Below are 20,254 nucleotides of genomic sequence, written 5' to 3' on the forward strand. Positions count from 1 at the left end.
ACTGTTCTGCATTATATTTATTCCTTCATTTCGATGTCATCTAATCATTCATTTTCAAATAGATCCAGACTAAAAAGAAAACATAGCCAAATCTGCTTATCCTGCTCAAATACAAATGATCCCTGCCCTACAAAATTAGACTCTAATTACTGATTTAATTCTAAACTGTCTAAACTAAAAACGCCATTGAATCAGAAATAAATGTATGCTTAACACTAGAAAGACGGAAAATTAGTATATATCTATATTGCCCAAAAGCAGTCAAAATGACAGGATTGTGAATGCGTAAATAAATTTGATTAAAATTAATTTTTAACATTTTTTTACATGACTTACAGTTATATAACAAGTTATTAGTAAATATTAACAATAAAAAAATTATATGTTGTACAAAAAGTCACAAAATTCTAAGAAATTGTGTCATTATATACATCATTGTTTTTCTAATAAAAATTAAAAGCAGTCAAAATGACTTCCTTGGGCAATCTAGTGTTAATAATAATAATAATGATGATAAAATATAACATATGACTGTAATAGCAATAATAAGTTTATTTTCTTGTTTTTCTTTTTTTCCATTAACATTTTTACACAAATATGACACCGGTGTCCTATCCTCGTCTTAATATTTATTGGATTTACATTATTTTCATATAGTTTACATAAGATCAAAACCTTTAGGCAATTATTAGGGAAAAAATATTTTTAAAAATATTTCAAAAGAATTTTTATTTCAAAAAAATATTTAAAAAAATCTTTTAGATTATCGGACTTGTAATTATACTGAAATATAAAATCCAAAAAAAGTAGTTTAAAAAATTTCTTTCATATTCAAAAATTTATCAATAATTTATTTCGTAAATTAAAGAAAGTTCTACGATGAATAACTTTTTCTCTTTGATCTAAATAACGGCAAATAAGTGCAAATTTGAAAAAGTATTGTATAGAAGTGAGCCGTTTGTGAAATATTTTACCTTTAACTCAGAAAAAGATACTGTTTTTTCATAGTGTTTTTCATAACAATAAATTATTCAAAATGCCGAAATATGATATTTTTTTACTCATTTTGACCCAAATTAATTCAAATTAATGAAAAAAAGTACGTAAAAATTCTGTGTCAAAGGGTTAATAACTCAGTTGAACACGGCCACGGTGTAAATAGCTCAGTTATATATCATCAGTCACAATAGTAATAAACCAACAATAGTACAAAATGTTGGGTGTAGTAATGTAGAAATTCAAAATGCATCTTTTTGTGACGAAATAATCATTAATTAAATGAGAGGCAAATGTGTAATTGGCACTATCTCCTACTTAATTGCTACAGATAATCATGTTCTTGCATTAACATTTTTTCCTTAATGAAATCCTGAAGATGACTATTTGAGGACAATGACGGTCTTCAGTTGGAAACCGCCTATGATGTCAATTTTTTTTTTTAAATAAAAAAGGTAGCTTTTGTGCTGTTTTGGGTATCGGACTTTTAAGTGCTTAGAGTTGATGGGGAGGGGGATTATGGACATAAAAAAAGGACCTCTCGAGCTATAAGTAGCGCATTAATATAATATTTTCTTTGTCTTTGTCTTTACTTTCTTTTTTTATTGCGGCTGCATTATGCTCGTTATCAAGATGACAAAAATAAATCACTTATTACGGACGTTGTTTTTAACGTCACTCATCTCAATATGCAGTGTACTGTTATTGGTTGTTCTGGTGGAATCGAACTTCGGTCCTTAGACCTTTGTCACTTGTTCCTTTAGAGTGCTGGGGAATTCCTGAATCGTTCTAATTTTAGATCATATTTATATGCTATTATCGGGGTTGCCATAGAAATGCGCATACCTGAAAACTACTGAATTAAACACATTGCTAAAATTAAATTTTCTTTAAATATTAAATTTTCATTCATTATTAAATTTTCTTTAAATATTAAATTTATTTGATGTTAAGAATTTATTTATATCATAATGCTTACCTTTACACTAAGATATAAGCAATAAGCATTTATAAGTGTAAAATAACTGTAATATGCCAATTATTAGTTATTAAATATAAGTATTTTGAATAGTTACAAAAAATCACATTTTGGGGCAATTTTTCTTTTTTTGTTTTAAAGTTTCCTTAAAATTTTTTTTCTAAAGTTTTCAAAGAATCTTATTCTGGTTCGAATTAAATTAATTAAAATCTAAATTGTGTTAGCTTTGACAAACAACGACTCTCAACGCTATTCTTTTAAATAAAATTCGGCTACTAACTAAACTTTACTAGTATTACGTTGTGTTTCCAAAACTACGATGCGTCGAAAAATTCGCTATAAAACGCTAAAATAGAATAATAATTTTTAAAAAAACATTACAATTGATATTTTGAGTCTTATGTTTTCAATAATTTAATTACATAAATCAAGCTTCATTACTAATGTCTATTTTTTAGAATTCAAAACTATACATCTTTTTCAAATTTTGAGACGTATAAAAACTAAAAAGTTAGTAAATAAATTATTGAAATAAAAACTTACAACTCTTCCTTTCTTTTGTAGTTCTCTTAGTAAAACTTAAACAGCTTCAAAAACATTTAAATTATTTCGTAATATATATTTATTCCTAACCTGTAAATTATTTCAAATTCAAAAGAAATTAGTTTTAAAAATATTTATAAATGTTGTTTTTTTTTAAAATAAAATTAAATCTATCATTACTTATTAGTTTGCATCAAAGAAAAACAATATTAGCAAAGCAAATATTTCTTGCTTTAAAAGCTGTTCACAGAGAAAAAAAAATTAATTTAAATATCTTTGAATTCTTTTATGCCTTTCAAAAAATGATACTACAATTGAGTAAAATCATCATAGATTCAATAATATTATATTTTAAAATATTGATATTTTATTAGAGTCCTTAAATTTAATTTTGATGCATTTGTAAGTTCATCATTATATTTTTATTTTAATGTTACATTATCGAAATTACCATCATTATATTATTCTGTAAGCATTTCCGGTTTCTGTGTTGCGCTATTTGTAGTTCTTTCAGTTACATTCATAAAATTTAAATTTGACATTCTTAATTTAAATGATAATAATTTATAATTATGATAAAAATATACAGGAAAAAGTTGTGTTATTATTATATATATATTTTTTTATCTCGATACAGACATTTCTGACAAAAAAAAGTATAATTTTTAAACGCAACTTTCTATTAATTCAAATGACAAGCTTTGTATTTTCAAAAGAATTCTGTTTTCAGCTGTTTTCTTTTCTAAGTCAGGTGTTTTTTTTATTATTTTAAGTCTTATGACTGCAATAATTATTATTACAATCTTTATCTTCTTTTTTACTTTAATTTTCCTGGAAAGTGCATTGAATGTTTTTGTTAACTCATGATTTCGTATTCTTTCATTTCGGATTAATAAAAAATACATATTTCCAAGGAAGTCTTGTATTTTTATTGTCTAACATTACGTAATGTTTGAAATGTTTTGCATTAAACTTTCTACAGATGGCAGCACCACTGGCAGATAGTTGTTTTCCATTTGTAAACAAATCTCATAACACTGCCCCCGTTATTGTGTAATCAGCCATTCTTTGATGTGTTAAAGTTAAGATGCTATATATTGGACAAATAAGGACATGCTTCTACTATATTTATGACATAAAATTCACCTGCATAAACATTGACGTTGTATGTATCTTTCAAAATCATTGACGAAAATAGAAAATATAATGTTTAATATAAAATAAAATAAGACATTTTTATAGTATTCAGACAGAAATTAATAATATTTTCTCCATTTTTGTTTTGCTATTGTAAAAGCACTAATTGCATTTTATGTAATTTTTTTCAGGGCTGTTTTGGCCTTTTTTTTTAGTTTTCATATAGTACTATTCTTGAAGTTTAGAATCAGTAACTTAATTTTGAAACAAGTAATTTGTAACTCAATCGATGGTATATGAATTGAGGGTACTTTAAAACATTTGATCGGTTTTATAAAAATATAGATAAAAATGATAGATTATATAGAATTTGAATAATTATAATTATAAATAACGGTCTGAAAACAACATTATAAAGGAGCAAATAAAATCATATTAGTTTCGTGTACTTAAAACGTAGCTTATTTTAATTACTATAAAAATAAATTTATTTTATGCGTTGCAAACATATAATTAGTTTTGCTCTTTATTTTATAAGATATTTTTCAAGGAGAAGTTTATGAAAAACATGTTGGTCGTAATTCATTTAAAAAAAAATTTGATAATATTCCATATAAACTTATTAAATTATTTCACGAACATTTTAAAAATGCATCTCAAGAGGCAGAAACTATTGTAATTTGTAGAAAAATTTTGAGTGTTTTCAGTCTAGTAGTAATCGTGACTTCTGAGATTGGCAATGATTTTAAATTCAGCTATTTATAATAGATGGCGCCACTTTATTTAACTTATCTCAAAATTTAAAGTTTTGTCTTTTTGGTTTTAGAGTAAATCTGATTTCATATTTCGTTACAATGTAGCCTTTGAAAAGAGATAATTCTTGTTTTAATTTTTCTTTCTTTACTTTACTTCATATTATACAATTTCGGTTTGAAAATATTTTTTATTGCAATTGTCAATTTTTTTAAAACTGGTATGCTTTCTGGTATGCTTTTTTTTAAATTTGTCCAATAATTTTTTTAAATGCTTAAAATAATTAAGTTCATCCACATAATAAATAACAATAAAAAAGTGAAATTTTGCGTGCTTCGAAAAGAGCTGCAAATTTTCGAAAAGAAAAAGTTTTTATTCATTTAGTTTCCAGTTAGTAATTAAAAGATTATTTAAGAAATAAATCTGTATTTATAAAAATGAATGTGTGTCTGTCATAGACTCCTAAACCATCCAACCGGAAGTGCTGAAATTTGGCAATCAGATAGTTTGAAGCACGTGGAAGGTCACTTTCTACAGAATATTCTACGATAAACCGTTCGAGCTGTATGAGCGAAAAATTAGCCTTTAGCTATAGAGCAGCCACGCGCTGAAGCTGAAGTGCAACATAGGTTCACGCGACAATACAGCGACACGTGTAGTTTGCTTGATTTTTTGCTGGTGTCTTATCAGTGCTGCTTGTTTTAATGAGCTTATAGACAGATGTTCAAAATTTAAGCCCATCACTACAGAGATGAGGATGAGCAGATTTACTTCCAGATGAGATGTAAATAAATATGCCGATGAAAACTAATAAATTTTTCATTATTAATTGTACTATTTGTTTATTCACAGATGCATTTTTTTTCTTCATTAAAGCAGCTCTCTTTGCATTTATTGCTGATATCATTATTTTAGAAATGACTATGTGAAGATTTGAAGAAATGAGCAGTTGCATATATTAAAACTCTAAATACCGGTATTTAACTGAACATTTCAGAAAGAATTTTCGTTTCTTTCCTTTTTTTTCTCATAAAACATGCGTTCCATAACCAGTATATATGTTAATGTCATTTGAGTATTTAATATTCATTATTTTTATGACATTATGCTATAATTAAATAAATAAAAAATAAAACTGTGTTAATTTTAAATTTTTAATTATCAGAATGTTAGCGATTTTCACCCATGATCAGTTGAATACTATTATAATTTTTAATAAAACATTTTTTCCTTTTTGAAATTAGTGTGGATGACATAACATTTTAAACAATAAGAAAAGCTGTCAACACGAAGACTGGTATAATACAAAAATGAATGAGTGCTTTTACATGCTTATGTGTAAAAGCACTCATTCATTTTTTTATGCTTACGCGTATGTACTTATAGTATGCGTATGCTTACGCGTATGTACTTATAGTATGCGTATGCTTATGCGTATGTACATATGGTAAACTTAGCTAAGTGGTCTTTAAAGCTGTTAAATACTTTGGATTGTTGACACTTGTAAATAAAGAATTTTATTTAAATGAAAATAACAAATTGTAATATTATTTATAAGTCTACATAATAGAATTTAGCTGTAATATTCCTCATATAAGTGAGAGACGGATCATGGGTTAGAGTCCCCTCGCACCCAGGCTAACCGTGGAAGGTTTTCGTGGTTTTCCTCTCCATGTAACTCAAATGCGAGTTAGTTTCATCAAAAAAAGTCTTCCTTGAAGGTTTGTTTGGTACAATGCTTGATCCAGGAGTTCACTTGTCTTCTGGTTTGTGTTCAAAATTACAAGGCTACGGAGTTGAACATCGGTAGCCGGAAACTTGCAATTGGGTCGGCTGTTCAACGACGGTTATGAAATAAAGTAAAATTATAACCAAGTGAACCACGGTGGCTTAGGGGATAAAGCGTTCGCCTCCTAATAAGGCGACTCAGGTTCGCATCCCAGCGGTAGCTGGTTCATACGAATCCTACTCCGGCTCGCACCAACCACAACGGTGATATCATCAGTAGAAGACGGTTCATGGGTTAGAATTTTCTTGCCCTCGGGCTAACACTAGGAGGTTTTTCTCTCCTTATTACGCAAACGTGGCTTAGTTCCATCAAAAAGTTCCTTACAAAGGCAAATTTCTCCAGTATTTGATCCAGGAGTTCCCTTGTCTTCTGGATTGGGTTCAAAATTACAAGGCTACGAAGTAAAGTAGTAGTAAACTCTGTATTGGGTCGGCTGTTCAACTCCGGTTATAAAATAAAGTAAAAAAAATCATATGTGCATTAAAATTTATTATTTAATTTCTTATTTACTCAGTAGTGTTGCAGTAATAGGCTTATTGATGTTTGGAAGGCGAGAGTTGAAAATTATGAATTGTTAAAAAAGTTTATGTACATTAACAAATAATTAAAATTCGGATTGTTGTGTAGAAAAGAAAGAAGAAAAAAAAAAAACCAGTTTGGCACGCTTTCAACTGTTACTTCCACTAGTTTTCATTAAAAATTCAAGGTAATCTTCTTTTAATTACGAAGTACTACTACCTTTGCACGGAGAATATCAAACTCAACTATATTAGCGGATAAAAATAGCTCACTCTAATTACGAAACGCTTAACTAAATTAATCAGAAGTTTCTATTTTTGTCTTGTCTGGTATTTCAATTAAATCTCGTTGTCGACCTTGACCATTAGTCAGACGCTGATATGTTAAGTTACAGAATTTACTTTTAACAAGCTTTTTATTTTTGTTAACTATGGAAATCATTATTTTACCATGTTTTCTAATCGATAATATAATACCATGTTATGTCTAATATAATACCATGATAATCGATACCATGTTTTCTAATCGATAATATAACTACAAAAATTTTTAACGTAGTTTTAAAGAATATGAAGTTCTAAGGAATTAAGTTAATAATGAAAGAAGATAGTGTACTCACTAATTTCATGGAGCGTTGTTTTAAAAAAAATTTCTCAATTTAAAAAAAAAAAAAAAAAAATACGAATTTGAACCCTTTCACACTTAACGGGACACATACGTCCCGAGCAAATATCAAAAAAATCTTTTGGGACAGAAACCCTTCCCTGTCTAATGGGAGATAGTCCTGCCAATATTTTTGAAGGTATTTTCATTCACAGAACATAGATGGCGCTACCGTACATAATGCTGCCTTACTCATAGTTTATGCTACCAAAATTGTTCTGTTGTAAAAAAAAAAAAAAAAAANAAAAAAAAAAAAAAAAAAAAAAAAAAAAAAAAAAAAAAAAAAAAAAAACTCGTCGCGAAAGGGTTAACAAGTTAGATAAATTGCATAGTAGTACCCACGGAGATTGAAAATTTTCGTGAGTTAAATCGTTTGTATAATTCTGAGGAAATAACAATTAAAAAAAATGAATTATGAAAACTCGTAAAAAATTTTTAACTGCAATTTTTTTTTAATGAAAATATAAAAACCAGACTGTTTGGTATTTAAAATAAAGCTGTTTAATATTATTATGCAGGAAAAAGAACTTCCTACTTTGTGATCTGACTTTGTGTTTATTATTGTAAATAAAATAACAAATTTTAATTATTATTTTTTCTTCCGTGAAATTATATTGAAGAACTGATTTGATAGTTTACAGAATTACGATTCACCTATTTATTCTATTGGAATAGCATTTCAAACTGAAATATTGTTATCATATTCTTGATTAGTTACTGAAATCATATTCGCTTACTTTCTCTCTATATTTTGGGGTTTAACTATGAAGTTGTCCTTATTCAAAAAAAGTTTCGTGTTTGATTCGAAATAATTATCTCTAATTAATTAGCCTAACTTAAAAAATTAAAAAAAAAAGGTTACAAAAAAAATTACTTAAGTTTAAAGAAAAAGTTCGTCTTATATTCCTTACTTAAATATAAAAATTAAGTCGTAATGAAAAAAATTCCGACTTAATTCACAGAGATAAGACAAAAGATTATTTCAAGTAATTAATCAAAATCAACTTGGTTTTTAATTAACATATTTGATGTATAACTCTTCAGTCTTATCGAATTATTCAAATCCCGTTTGTAAACAATCATTTAAACAGATGTACAGTGCTCAAAATAAAAAACGGACCACCCTAAATAACTTTTAATCAAATGATCGGATCTTCGCTCTCTAGGGGACTCAATCTTAATGGTTCTAGGGCGCTGATCTCAAACATGCTAATTAGTTAGTACAGACGATATTTTAAGTAACGAAATCAGACATAAAAATTTAGTTTCTCTGAATAAGCATACATTTTTTCCACGGATTCGGTTTTTTGGACCCCCAAAATATTGGGGTAGCCGCAATCTGGGAAATATGGTTCCAATAGTTTGGTCAGGAGAACGGTTCAAAGTTTGGACCTCTTAATGTTAATTTTACTTTCTATGAATTTCCTTATATTTCGAAAAATTTTTAGCGGATTGAAAAAATTTGGCACTTAGTTAAACAATTCATTTATCCAAATATTGCGAAATAGAATTTTTAGTAAATATTTATTTTCTTAAATTATTTTAATTAATAGCAATCGAAAATATTTTGAATTGCCAGGCATACAATTTTTGCCCCATTTTAACGAACGTAATTTTGAATGGCCAAAAACAAAATTTGAGCGAAATCGGTTGAATAGTTCCTGAGAAATCAACTTTTTCAAAATTAACTAGTTGACTGATTTCGCTCAAATTTGTTGGCCATTTGCATTCTTCAAAATAATGTAAAAAACTGTATACCTGAGAATTCAAATTTTTTCTCTTTTAATTTTTCTCTTACTTTATTCTCTTAAAAAGTTTCCGAGATAAAACGAAATACTCAAAAAGTAAAATTAGCATTAAGAGGTCCAAGCTTTGGACCGCTCTCCTAACCAAATTTCCAAAATTGCATAATTATTTTGAGGATCGGAAATCTGAATCCGCCGAAAAAAAGGTATATTTATTCAGAGAAACTACGTTTTTGTGTCTAATTTCGTAACTTAAAATATTGTCTGCATTAATTTATTAGCATATTTGAGATTAACCTTTTGAACCATTTAAATTGAGTTCTAGAACGTGAAGATCCGATCATTAGATCGAAAGTTATTCGGGGTGGCTCGTTTATTTTTGTGTGCATTGTACATTAAAATGGGGGGGGGATTTATAAACTATTTCGCAATTATAAATTATTTAGACACGTGTGAACGAAGATTATTACTCACAACAGCCTCAGTTATCACATTTTTAAATTAAAATTTCTAAAAATTGTATAATGAATAAGTTCCCTTAAGAGAGACATTTAGCACTTTTTGTGTGGCATTCCGCACGTTTTTGCTTTAACCAAACTTACTGAACTTGCGAGATGTTACTTGCAAATTAGCACGTACGCTTAGTATGCAGCATTTCACGTGCGTATGATCTTTGCAACTCATTTACAACCCGAACAATCTCGGTTTTTTTAATTTGGAGATGAGTTAGGAGAGCTGACTATTGGAAACCCGAGGCTGAAGATTTTAAATTCGAATCATCTCTAACTCGAGGTTGATATGATTTTTTTTGTTTCCGTGCCCACCTAAACCTGAATATAAAGAAGAAGAAAAAACGAAATTTGCGAAAGTCTAAACTTTAAACTTGCTAATAAAAATGATGTATTAGTGAGATAACAGATTTACGGATCTGGTGTTTCTTAATTTTGTGCATTAAATTTTTTTTTACGTTTTTGTTTAAAAAAATTTACATTTAAAAAACTATTTTAAGCAGATTTTTGTATATTTGTTAAATTTGAAAGTAGTAAAAAAGTATAAGAAAACTTAAGAGTTATGGGGATACCGAAACTTAAAACTTTTTATTTTATTTTAACCAATAATGATTTTAAAACTTTTAATTATATTTAAGTCTGATGCATGATCCCTGCTTTCTTTAATTTTTCGGTTGCCTTTATGAAATTATTTTAAATGAAATGTCAATTAAAAATAAATGACAGTTTTTTCAAACAAAATATATAATTTTTTCAATTGCACAGGTATTTCCCATCAGGCCTTTCATAACTAAATTCTTTTGTAAAGAAGTATTTCCTTAATAACCATTTTCAACTTTTATAGCAATGTTTTAGTTTTCATTTCAAAGAAAACCATAGAAAAGCTGATTTTAATTGTTTTCAGCTCATGAATAAACATCAAAAACAAATTCCTAACTGAACTAGATAAAGCTCCAGGACTGTGAATTTAGTGTCGGACATAAAATCTAAGATGATTAATGATAAAACTTTGGAAAAAAACATTTCTCGTAGTAAATATTATAAAAATATTCAATCGGTTAACACGTTCACAATCGTTTTTATATTCAATATTTAAAATTCGAGGTTCTGTCGAAAGAAAGTTTGTCATTTAGGGTTTTATAGCCGAAACAAAATTGGAAATCGCTGCTCTATGGAACTTAAGCTCTTACGTTCGAGAACATGTAACAGTTTCAAATTTGTCTGTCTGATTCAGAGGACTGTCTGGCTGATTGTTAAAACGATGAGTCACCTTAAAAACATAATTTATTCAATAAACGAGATAAAATGTTAAATAAACAATACATTTCCCAAGTTCTGAATGACATCACTTATTTTATACGCACTCGAAACAATTTGTCATCTTCGCAGTACCTACCTAATTGGATTTTGAAATAAAAAATAAAAAAATTTGTACGAATTCCCTTGTTGTCATATTAATCTATGCGAAAGTTTACATCATGTTAAAAATCGTACAAACTGTTATGTTCCACACGTGGAAACTGTAATCGTAGTTAATCATGTAAACAAAAACTTTTTAGGTTGTTCGTTGTTGTTTGGATAATAAATAAATACTTTTATTTTATTTTTAATTGTTGCGACATGTGTTTCAGTAGTTTTTATTCTTTAGAGAAAATAAGTGTAAAAATAATTTTAATCAATTATTAAATCAGTGCAATATTTAGTATTTGAGCCGCGATGGCTCAGGGGATAGAGCGTTCGTCTTCCTATGACGTGAACTGGGTTCGAATCCAGCTATGGCTTGTCAATACGAATTCCTCATACGGCTTGCACCGAACACAGTGCTGACTTAAAAATATCCTCAATGGTAGACGGATCATGGGTTAGAGTCCCCTTGCCGTCAGGCTAACCGTGGGAGGTTTTCGTTGTCTTCCTGTCTATGTAGCGCAAATGCGGGTTAGTTCCATCAAAAATTGCTCCACTAAGGCAAATTTCTCCCAATACTTGAAACAGGAATTCCCTTGTCTTCTGGATTGGGTTCAAAATTACAAGGCTACGTAGTTGAACATGAGTTGTCATAAACCCAAATATTGGATCGGCTGTTCATCGACGCTTATAAAATATTTAGCATTTTTAATTTTGAAATTAGAATCCAAAAATTAAATTTAAAATAAAAATATAGATTATTTTAAAAATAAGTAGGGACTCATGAACTTCTAAGGCAGTTCACTTCAGATTGCCTCTCTCGATCCTTTCACTTTGTTCATTCGCACTGAAATAAATGCATTGCCCATAGAGCAGAAAAAATTAACGATATTGGAGTAGTATTGATATTAAGTTCGGAATAACATTTTACAATTTTATATTGCTGGAAAACTAATCAGAAATTTAAACAATGAAAGCTAGTCGCGTTTTTCATCTACAGACAAAGTAAGTAGTTGCTATGCTAACAGTTCATTTTAAACTAAACTAAACTGTGCAAAAAAAAAAAAAAAAAAATGAAATAACTCAAATTAAATGAAATAACTCAAAAACAAATATCCACATCAATGATTTAATATCGGAATGCTCCTTTAACAATTCTTTAAAAATGTTCAATATTTTAGATAGTTTTATCTAATAGTTTTTACGTTAAGACAGGAAAAAACATGTTCTGTTGAAATGTTTTAAAACTGCGACGGTTAGCGACAACGTCAGTAATCTTTTAAATTAGAATTAGAATTATCTTCTTCTTAGCGAAGTTTTGATTATAAAGTGAAATATTGATGGAACACATGATTCATGATTATGGAGTCTTTGCAGTATCCAAAAATCCCCCCCCCCCCATCTTCTTATGCGATATAAATTAATAGATCTTTACATTTTTATTCTTTAACGTGAACTGTGTTTAATGTTTAGTTCTTGATAAAATGGGACCTTGTTTATGCACCGATAATATAAATACTGTGGCCTGTTTCGCTTAACTTTGACCCAATTGCATCTTCTTCTTCTTTTTTTTTTTTGTTGAAGGTTTTAGCTTCCTATACTTTCAAATAAGTAGCATCGAATTTTCTTTCAATAAAGACATTTATTTTTATTCATTTTTAACAATATTTTCACCTACATTTTTAAACAGTATTTTTGCATTCTATTTTTTAAATTCATTTTTAAAAAATTTTTTTTGCATTCATTTTTATATATTTTTATTCAGTTTATATATTTTTATTCAGTTTTTATATATTTTTATTCATTTTTCTTTATATTTATTTTTAAACAATATTTTTTACATTCATTTATAAACAATTTATTTTAAATTCATTTAAACAATATTTTTTACATTCATTTTTTAACATTATTTAAGAAAATTCTTTTATACACAATAAATAATTTTTATGCCTGAGTATTGTTTTAAAGTTCAGTTAATAATTAATTTTTTTTATCTTAAATAAGTTAATATATAATTAATAGTACTCAATTATTTTTGTTACATGCTATAGATTTTTTTAAAAGAGGTATACGTTAGCCTAGATAAAGAAAGAATTTAATTTAGTAAAGTTTCTGATTAATTTAGTGAAGAAGAAAGATATATTGCCATCATTTAATAGCAAATCATTGTTTAATAATTCTTTTATTAAATTATGTCATTTAAAAAAGACCGACACTTGGCGATTTTTATGAATAGCATCTTTTCATGTTTTTTCCCTTCCGTGCGTAGTAATTGATATAACGAGTAAAATGAGAAAAAAAAATAATGAGAAAAGAAAGGAAATAAACGTACAAATTAGTAAAAGCGTCTTTTATTTAATTAATAAAGAAAGCTTAACTTGTAATTTGTGGTATGGTTCTGTTTTTTTTTTTTTAATTNTTTTTTTTTTTTTTTTTTTTTAAATAATAGCTTTTTTTTTTGCTTACGCAGGCATATTTTCTAGGGAAAAAAATTGAGTTTTAGAAAGATTTGGTTTATTATAATCTCAACATGCTAATCCTGTTTATTTGAACTTCAACAATGTCCGAACAATATCGGTCATTATGGAAATTATGTGTTGAATGACCCTCCTAAACTTGTGCTCTTTTAATGCAGTACATGGCATTTCATTGTTCATGTTTACTCATCATTCTTTTGTAGAGCAGTAGCCCGAATCGAACTTTGCCTTTAAATTGAGCTTTTATTTTGATAAATAGCTATTATGGCTATTACGATGAAAAACTGAATGAGGTTTTCCGTTTTTTTCTTCTTATAACAAAAGCTCTAGTGATTTTGGTATGTTGTGAATCATTATAATAATGTGATGCCAATGACACTAATTGACAAATATTACGATTCTGATCTCAGTTAAGTATATGTATGTATATGTCCAGTTAAGTATGTCCAGTTAAGTATGTTAAGTAGCTTATTATATTGTTGAAGTTCATTTAGTTTGGAAAAACAATGTTATTTGCTTTAAGTTAGAGTAAAACGCATTATTTTAAATCAGTTGATTTATTTGATTCAATACGTGTGAATTTTATGACGTTGTAGTTAAAAACGTTTTATTACGAGTTGTGTTTTTTGACATTTTTTTGTGACTTATTTGTTGATTGCTGCACTGTTTACAAAGAAGTTTACGGAATTGACTTTTATGATCCTCTTTCAAAATAACGCATTATAGTAATTAACACTAGAAAGACTGAAACTTAGCATGTATCTATATTGCCCAAAAGCAGCCAAAATGACTGTATTGTGAAAGAATAACTAATGTATAAAAAAATTTGTTATTTTTTAATATTTTTTTATATTATTTAAAATTATATAACAAGTTATTTGTAAATATTAACAATAAAAAAAATTTGCATTTTTATTTGTACTTTTTTTGCAAATGAAAAAGCAGTCAAAATGACTTCCCTGGGCAATCTAGTGTTCCAAAAATATCGTTTGGTTTTAATGAAATTTTTGATTCGTATTAAAAATTTAAGGAATATCGTTTTATTTAAAATGGGTATTTGCAACTCGAAAAAAAGTGATTATGCATACATAGCCTTATTTGCTTCATAGCTTTAATTGGATAACTGTAAGCGACGTCACGCGCGTGTGTAAAACCTGATTGGCTTCTAAATCGTCAAATGCCACGATTTGCCTACAATGATGTCACTTGCAGGCTATCTCTAGATGGACTTTTATCATTTGATAAATAATAAATTATTATCGTTTGTATTAGTTGAGTTAAAATATAGTATGAACTCTTTTTTGATGAAGAAAAAACACTTATAACTGTAGTCAATCGTCTTGTTACGGGAGACGGAGTAGGCTCGTTTTCTCAAATTGATTGTATTACATTAATTAATCTGTAGTGCATATAACATTGGCTCTACGTTTAAAGAGGAACATGTCTTTGGTAAAAATGTTATACTGCCTATGAAAAAAAATTTCGCAAGACTTTTCTTCGTTTCAGTAACCAATAAGTATTAGTGAAGGAATTTTGACAATACAAGTATTTCATAATCCAATTTAAATATTTTGGCCTTAAGTCAACCTTTAATTCACATCAAATATAGAGTTATAAACTGCAAAATTATTCATTCTAGTAGAATTTAAACCATGACTACAGAGGGGCCCAAACTGCTAAACTTTTGTATCACATTCACCTATACCAGTGAAAGTAACTGTTCTAAAAAATTCCAATTATATCATTGAAATGTTTTAGACCTGTTCAGATAAGTTTTTTTTAAAAATCATTCCGTTTAAATATTTTTATAATTATGTTGTGATTTGAAAACCTAATTGAATATGCTTATTCGTTAAATATGTCAGAGAAAAACTTGTTTTAAGTAATCACTGGTATCTGCATTACACTATATTCTTGCACTTTCAGTTTTTTAAATTTATTTATTTTATTTTAAAAAACATAAAATAAAATAGTATGCCTTCTTAAATGAATAATCCCAAGAAATTTATAGGAAAGATATACTTGATTTTTGTTTGTAAGAATACTTAATCGGTTTCAAATATTTTTAGATTCAACAGGTTCGTTTAGCTTTAATGGTTAAAATTAACACCGTATATATATTTTTTTCTGTTTTATGTAATAAAGTTTAAAATAAAGATTTAGTTTTTATTAATTGTAATGACATGAATATTTATTAATTGTTTTATCATTACTGCAGAAGACTTAATGTCATCATCACTGCACTCAAAAATTAGTTTTGAAAGCACAATTTTGAAAAAAAATTTGCGAAAGCTTTTATTTCATTTACATTTTATTTCATCTCATTAACGTTCAAAAAGACAAGAAAACGCATATTTTTTTATACTTTTATTTGTGTTTTAAGTAATATGTTTTTTGTTAGAACAATATTTTCAAACATGTGTACCATCGAACTATTTAAAATGATAAATAATAAAAATCAATTATTTTTGAAAGTTTGTACTGGGCTTACAATTCTCCTTATTTAATATTTTTTAGATATCCGTATCTTTTAATTAAATACTTTGTTTTGGCAATGAAATATTTTTAAAAAAAATGCTTATTTTTAATGGTAAATGAAAATCATTCTTTCATTTTTCATATTGGAGGGGAGGACTTAATGAATTTTAATTGTCGCCGTCCGCTGTCAACCCTTGGTCGCCTTTTCGGAAAAATCCTGTTATCACCCCCAATAACAGTATAATGTGACAAATTGGTATTTGAAATAGACATCCTTAATAGTATGATATCATCATTTAAAATATGCATCGTTACACGCTTTTGTTTATTTATTTAATTTTTTTTTGCTGTCAAACGTGATAAAGATTAAAAGACAAACGAATGAATCACTAGTTTTATAAAGAGTGCCAATCATAATTTCTCCCACATAAATATCGGCATGCCACAATTCCAAAAAGAGGACTATTTATCTTTACATGGCCTGATACACAGTAAACTGACTCAACCCATTCTCTCTTTGTTTAGTTTTCTTTTCTCACTACCTTATCTAAAAGATATATCAGAGTTTAGAGTTTCTTTACATAATCCAGAACATAAACCATAAACGAGTCGATTTAACCGTAAGCATTAGAGTGGCGTGACTTTCGCGAACACAGAAGGAAAAGTAGAAAAGAGTAAAAAAAAATAAATACATTCATTGCCTATGATCCTTGCCCTACTCTATCCTTGGGTGGAATTAAATTCTGCACGCCTGCGGCGTTTGGAATCAAGCCAGCCAGCAGCTCAACCATGCAATTATTCTCTAATTCTAAAACATACCACAGCAACCTGTTGAATGTGCAGAGCGGCGTCACAACTTCAGTGTCTACCTTTGTATCGTATTTGCTTGAGAGTGTCTTGTTAAGTATGCGTCGCCAGGTGGTGGAAGCTCGACGCGCTCTGGTCAACCTGGTCGGCCGACCGCCCATGTATGAACTCTTGGCTAGAGTTCATAGGTATGCGGCCGCGGACAAGATTCTTGTGTTGTGGTCAACTTCTGACTGGAAGTGGGAACTGTTGGATTATGTTTGGAAAATAGCTTGCGATGAAGCTTCTTTTATGAAGTTGGAAAGCATGGTTAGAGGGAAATGTTTAACTTATTTAGCTGACCAAGTTCACCATGCTGTTATAGATATTTGCCCTTTGTGTAAGCTTGAAAAGTAAGTAAATTTCTTTTTTAAATTATATGTTGATATAACAAATAGTTTTATGTTATTATTAACTGATAACATCCTGTTATATGTTAGTATAACATGTTTTATTTGTTATATTAGCTAATGCAGAATAACTAGCGTATAACAAGGTATTTTGTTTTACGCATTTAATTTAATTTATAGTATTTTATTTACATGCTATGGGTAGCATCAGCAAATAACAGAATGTTCTGTGTTGCATGTTGTTATAACATGTAACAATGTGTGGAATTATTAAATTACATATTAATCATCAGGGGTCTGTTTAGAAGAAATTTGGGTCTTTTAACGGACCTTTCACAAAATTTCTTTCCATAAAGCCGTACAAAAATTCACAAAATATTTTAACTTAAAAACGGACCTTCCACAAAATAATTTATCTTTTGATCGGAGCTTACGCAAATTTGTTTATCTTCATTATTGTTTTGTTAATCGAATAAACCCTTCCCAGGGAGGTGGAGGTGAAGAAAGACAGATGTAAACGAACAAAGTTTTGTCTTCGGCAGACGCATCTTCCTTTATTCGTCCGAAATGAATATTCTGCGTTCAGCAGCATAGGCTAAATACCAAATATTTGTATGTTGCATTTCTAATTTACTAGCAACAATTACTGTTTATTTTTTAAAATTTAATTTTTTTTATTATAATTTTACAGTGTTGTGCATAATCTTGTATCTCTTTACAATTTAAAAACTCCTTGAAAAAAGTTTTTTACAATAACAGGACCCTATTTGCACAAATTCACAAAAGCAGGAACCTGGTTGAAAGAATGTGATTTAACGTTTATTTTGTATTCACAAATTACGAGTAATTTTTTCACAATTTTACAAAAACGGACCTTTTACAAAATGTCTGGACAGACCCCTGATTTATTTATACAGAATTAGTAGCTCTTAAAATAATTTTATTTTCAATATTTTTTCCTATGTGGTATTTTTCAAGCATGATCTTATTAGAGTTTTGCCCGATAAATTCTTATCCTGAATATGAGTTTTGTTCCTCTTTTCTTCTTTTTAGAACCTCATACAATTTTTAAGTGAAATAAAATTCTTGCACTTTAATTCCAAAATAATTTCGTCTATAATATGCATACAATTGAAGATGTCAATATTGAATTGCTCTTATAGGTGACCGTAAGTGTGTAGTACAGCCAATGTTCATTTTTGATGAACGGTTATGTAATTAGTAAAAAAGAATCACGACTGTCAATATCCAAAATAAATAAATCAAAAAACTAGACAAAAAACAATTAAAAATTAATTTCATAGATTTTGGAATTGTGATTTTGATTGTCCTTATGTAAAGTCACGGATATCGTGCCGTGTTAATAGAATTACTTATAATTTGAAGATAATGTTTGTAGTTTATAACACAAATGCTACAAACTAAAGCGGGCAATTCAAACTTTCAAAGGTTGCACCAGCGAGAGGGCAAAAGGTTTTGCCCTGGGTTTTGACCCACCTGACTTGTCTGATCAGTACTCCAACTCTGAAAACCTTATTTTTTCTTTATTGTCTGTTTTGTGAAAGCTTGTCGTTTCTTGTTCATTGCTCTTATAAGCAATCGTTTTCATTTCCCCATTTTTTTAGTTAAGCAGCCATACGTCATATGTTGTTTGCATTGATAAAACTTGAATAATCTAAAGCTTAAGGAAAGATGTTTAAGAAATTAGCCCTTGAACTCATGGCATTGAAAATGAACTCCATTACTTTTCAAAGAGCTTGTTCATCAAGGTTTATATTTAGTTCAATATCGTACCATGCAGATTAAATTGAGTAAAATAATTGTTTGCGTGTTTTAAATATATTCTTTTCCAGAAATGTCTTTTACTTTTGTACTTTAATCTATTGGCATGTTTTTGCTAGTTTTTTTGTTGTTATTTTTCTTTGGTATATATTTTGTATTGCCTTTTCTTATACAGATTTAAAATATAGCAGAGCTTTTTATTTTTAAAAAAAAAAATATCAGTGATTCTTATAGTTAATATACATGAAAGAATAGGTTATATGTAGAATTTACTGTAAAAAATATGAGCTAAATGTAGAAAGTTTTATATTTAGTTACTACACTTTTATTTTAAATCGTTATTACAAATACCAAATCTTATTTTTACTCAAGTTTAATGAAGAGAAAAAAAAAATTTTTTTTTCGATTTTTAATCGATACTGCGAAGACATAAGCTCACATTATCATTTACTCAGAGGGGATTGCTTTAAATTATATGCAAAAGTGATTACCAGCTAAGGTTCATTCTACTTTCTCTCACCCATCTCCAGAAAAATTTTTTTAAAAGTAAATAATATAACTGCTATTAAATTTAAGAGTCACTTTTATATTTATTAAGAATTGCCGTTAATCTTGCCTTCAACGGTTTTGTTACTGAAAAAATTTAGTGAGGGATTTAATTGTGTTGCTTGTGAATTTATTTATTTATTTTTTTTTTTTTACTACCTACATTTTATTTTTAACTTATTTTATGAGCAGTATTTTAATGGATTTAATTTCTGAGCACTGGTTTATTTTTTAACCTTTTTTTTTATGTGATTAGGTGAAAATACACAAATAAAACAAAATCCATCATAATATCTGCTGTTTCAAAAATTGTCTAGATAAAAAATGAAAATTGTATTTGTTACTGACTTATGAAAATTTTTTTCACTTCATTGACTCATTTTTAGAATTTAAATTTTAAAATTTTAAACTTTATATCTGTATATTAAAGGATTTAATTATCTGTATTGATTAAGTTTTATTCATTTTTATATGACGAAGGGAAATTCCATCAATATTATATATAGTTTATAATGTTTTTTTTTTTTTTTTTTTTTTTTTTTTAAATTTTTTGTAGAGACACTTTCATGTCTTGTTTTATTTTTTTACAAAAAGAAATTCATTGTTAAACATCCCTTGAAATCATCAAATCTAGCGGTTGCGTCATTATTTGTGCATGTATAAGTTAATTACTAATGTTAGAATTCATGTTAGAACTGAACATTGAAAAGAGGATACAGGATAAAGATAGTTAATAAC

The 20,254-nt window shown here is 28.0% G+C and overlaps 1 protein-coding gene across 4 annotated transcripts in view; it reads left to right on the forward strand.

Annotated features, from left to right (window-relative positions):
- Positions 1-20,254, forward strand: part of LOC107446305 (cGMP-dependent protein kinase 1) — an 89,268-nt gene that overhangs the window by 39,574 nt on the left and 29,440 nt on the right. Inside the window, exon 1 of one of the 4 annotated variants that reach the window (XM_016060915.4) lies at positions 16,417-17,191. The exons of 2 other annotated variants lie outside the window; for them this stretch is intronic. In XM_016060915.4, the coding sequence (XP_015916401.1) occupies positions 16,782-17,191 (410 nt within the window). In that variant the 5' untranslated portion in view covers positions 16,417-16,781. Of the gene's footprint in view, positions 1-16,416; positions 17,192-20,254 lie in introns of those variants that run through there. One more of the 4 variants, XM_016060914.4, reaches the window with a different exon arrangement.

The sequence above is a fragment of the Parasteatoda tepidariorum genome, chromosome 2 (assembly GCF_043381705.1).
Source record: "Parasteatoda tepidariorum isolate YZ-2023 chromosome 2, CAS_Ptep_4.0, whole genome shotgun sequence".
In the NCBI taxonomy this organism is placed as follows: Eukaryota; Metazoa; Arthropoda; class Arachnida; order Araneae; family Theridiidae; genus Parasteatoda; species Parasteatoda tepidariorum.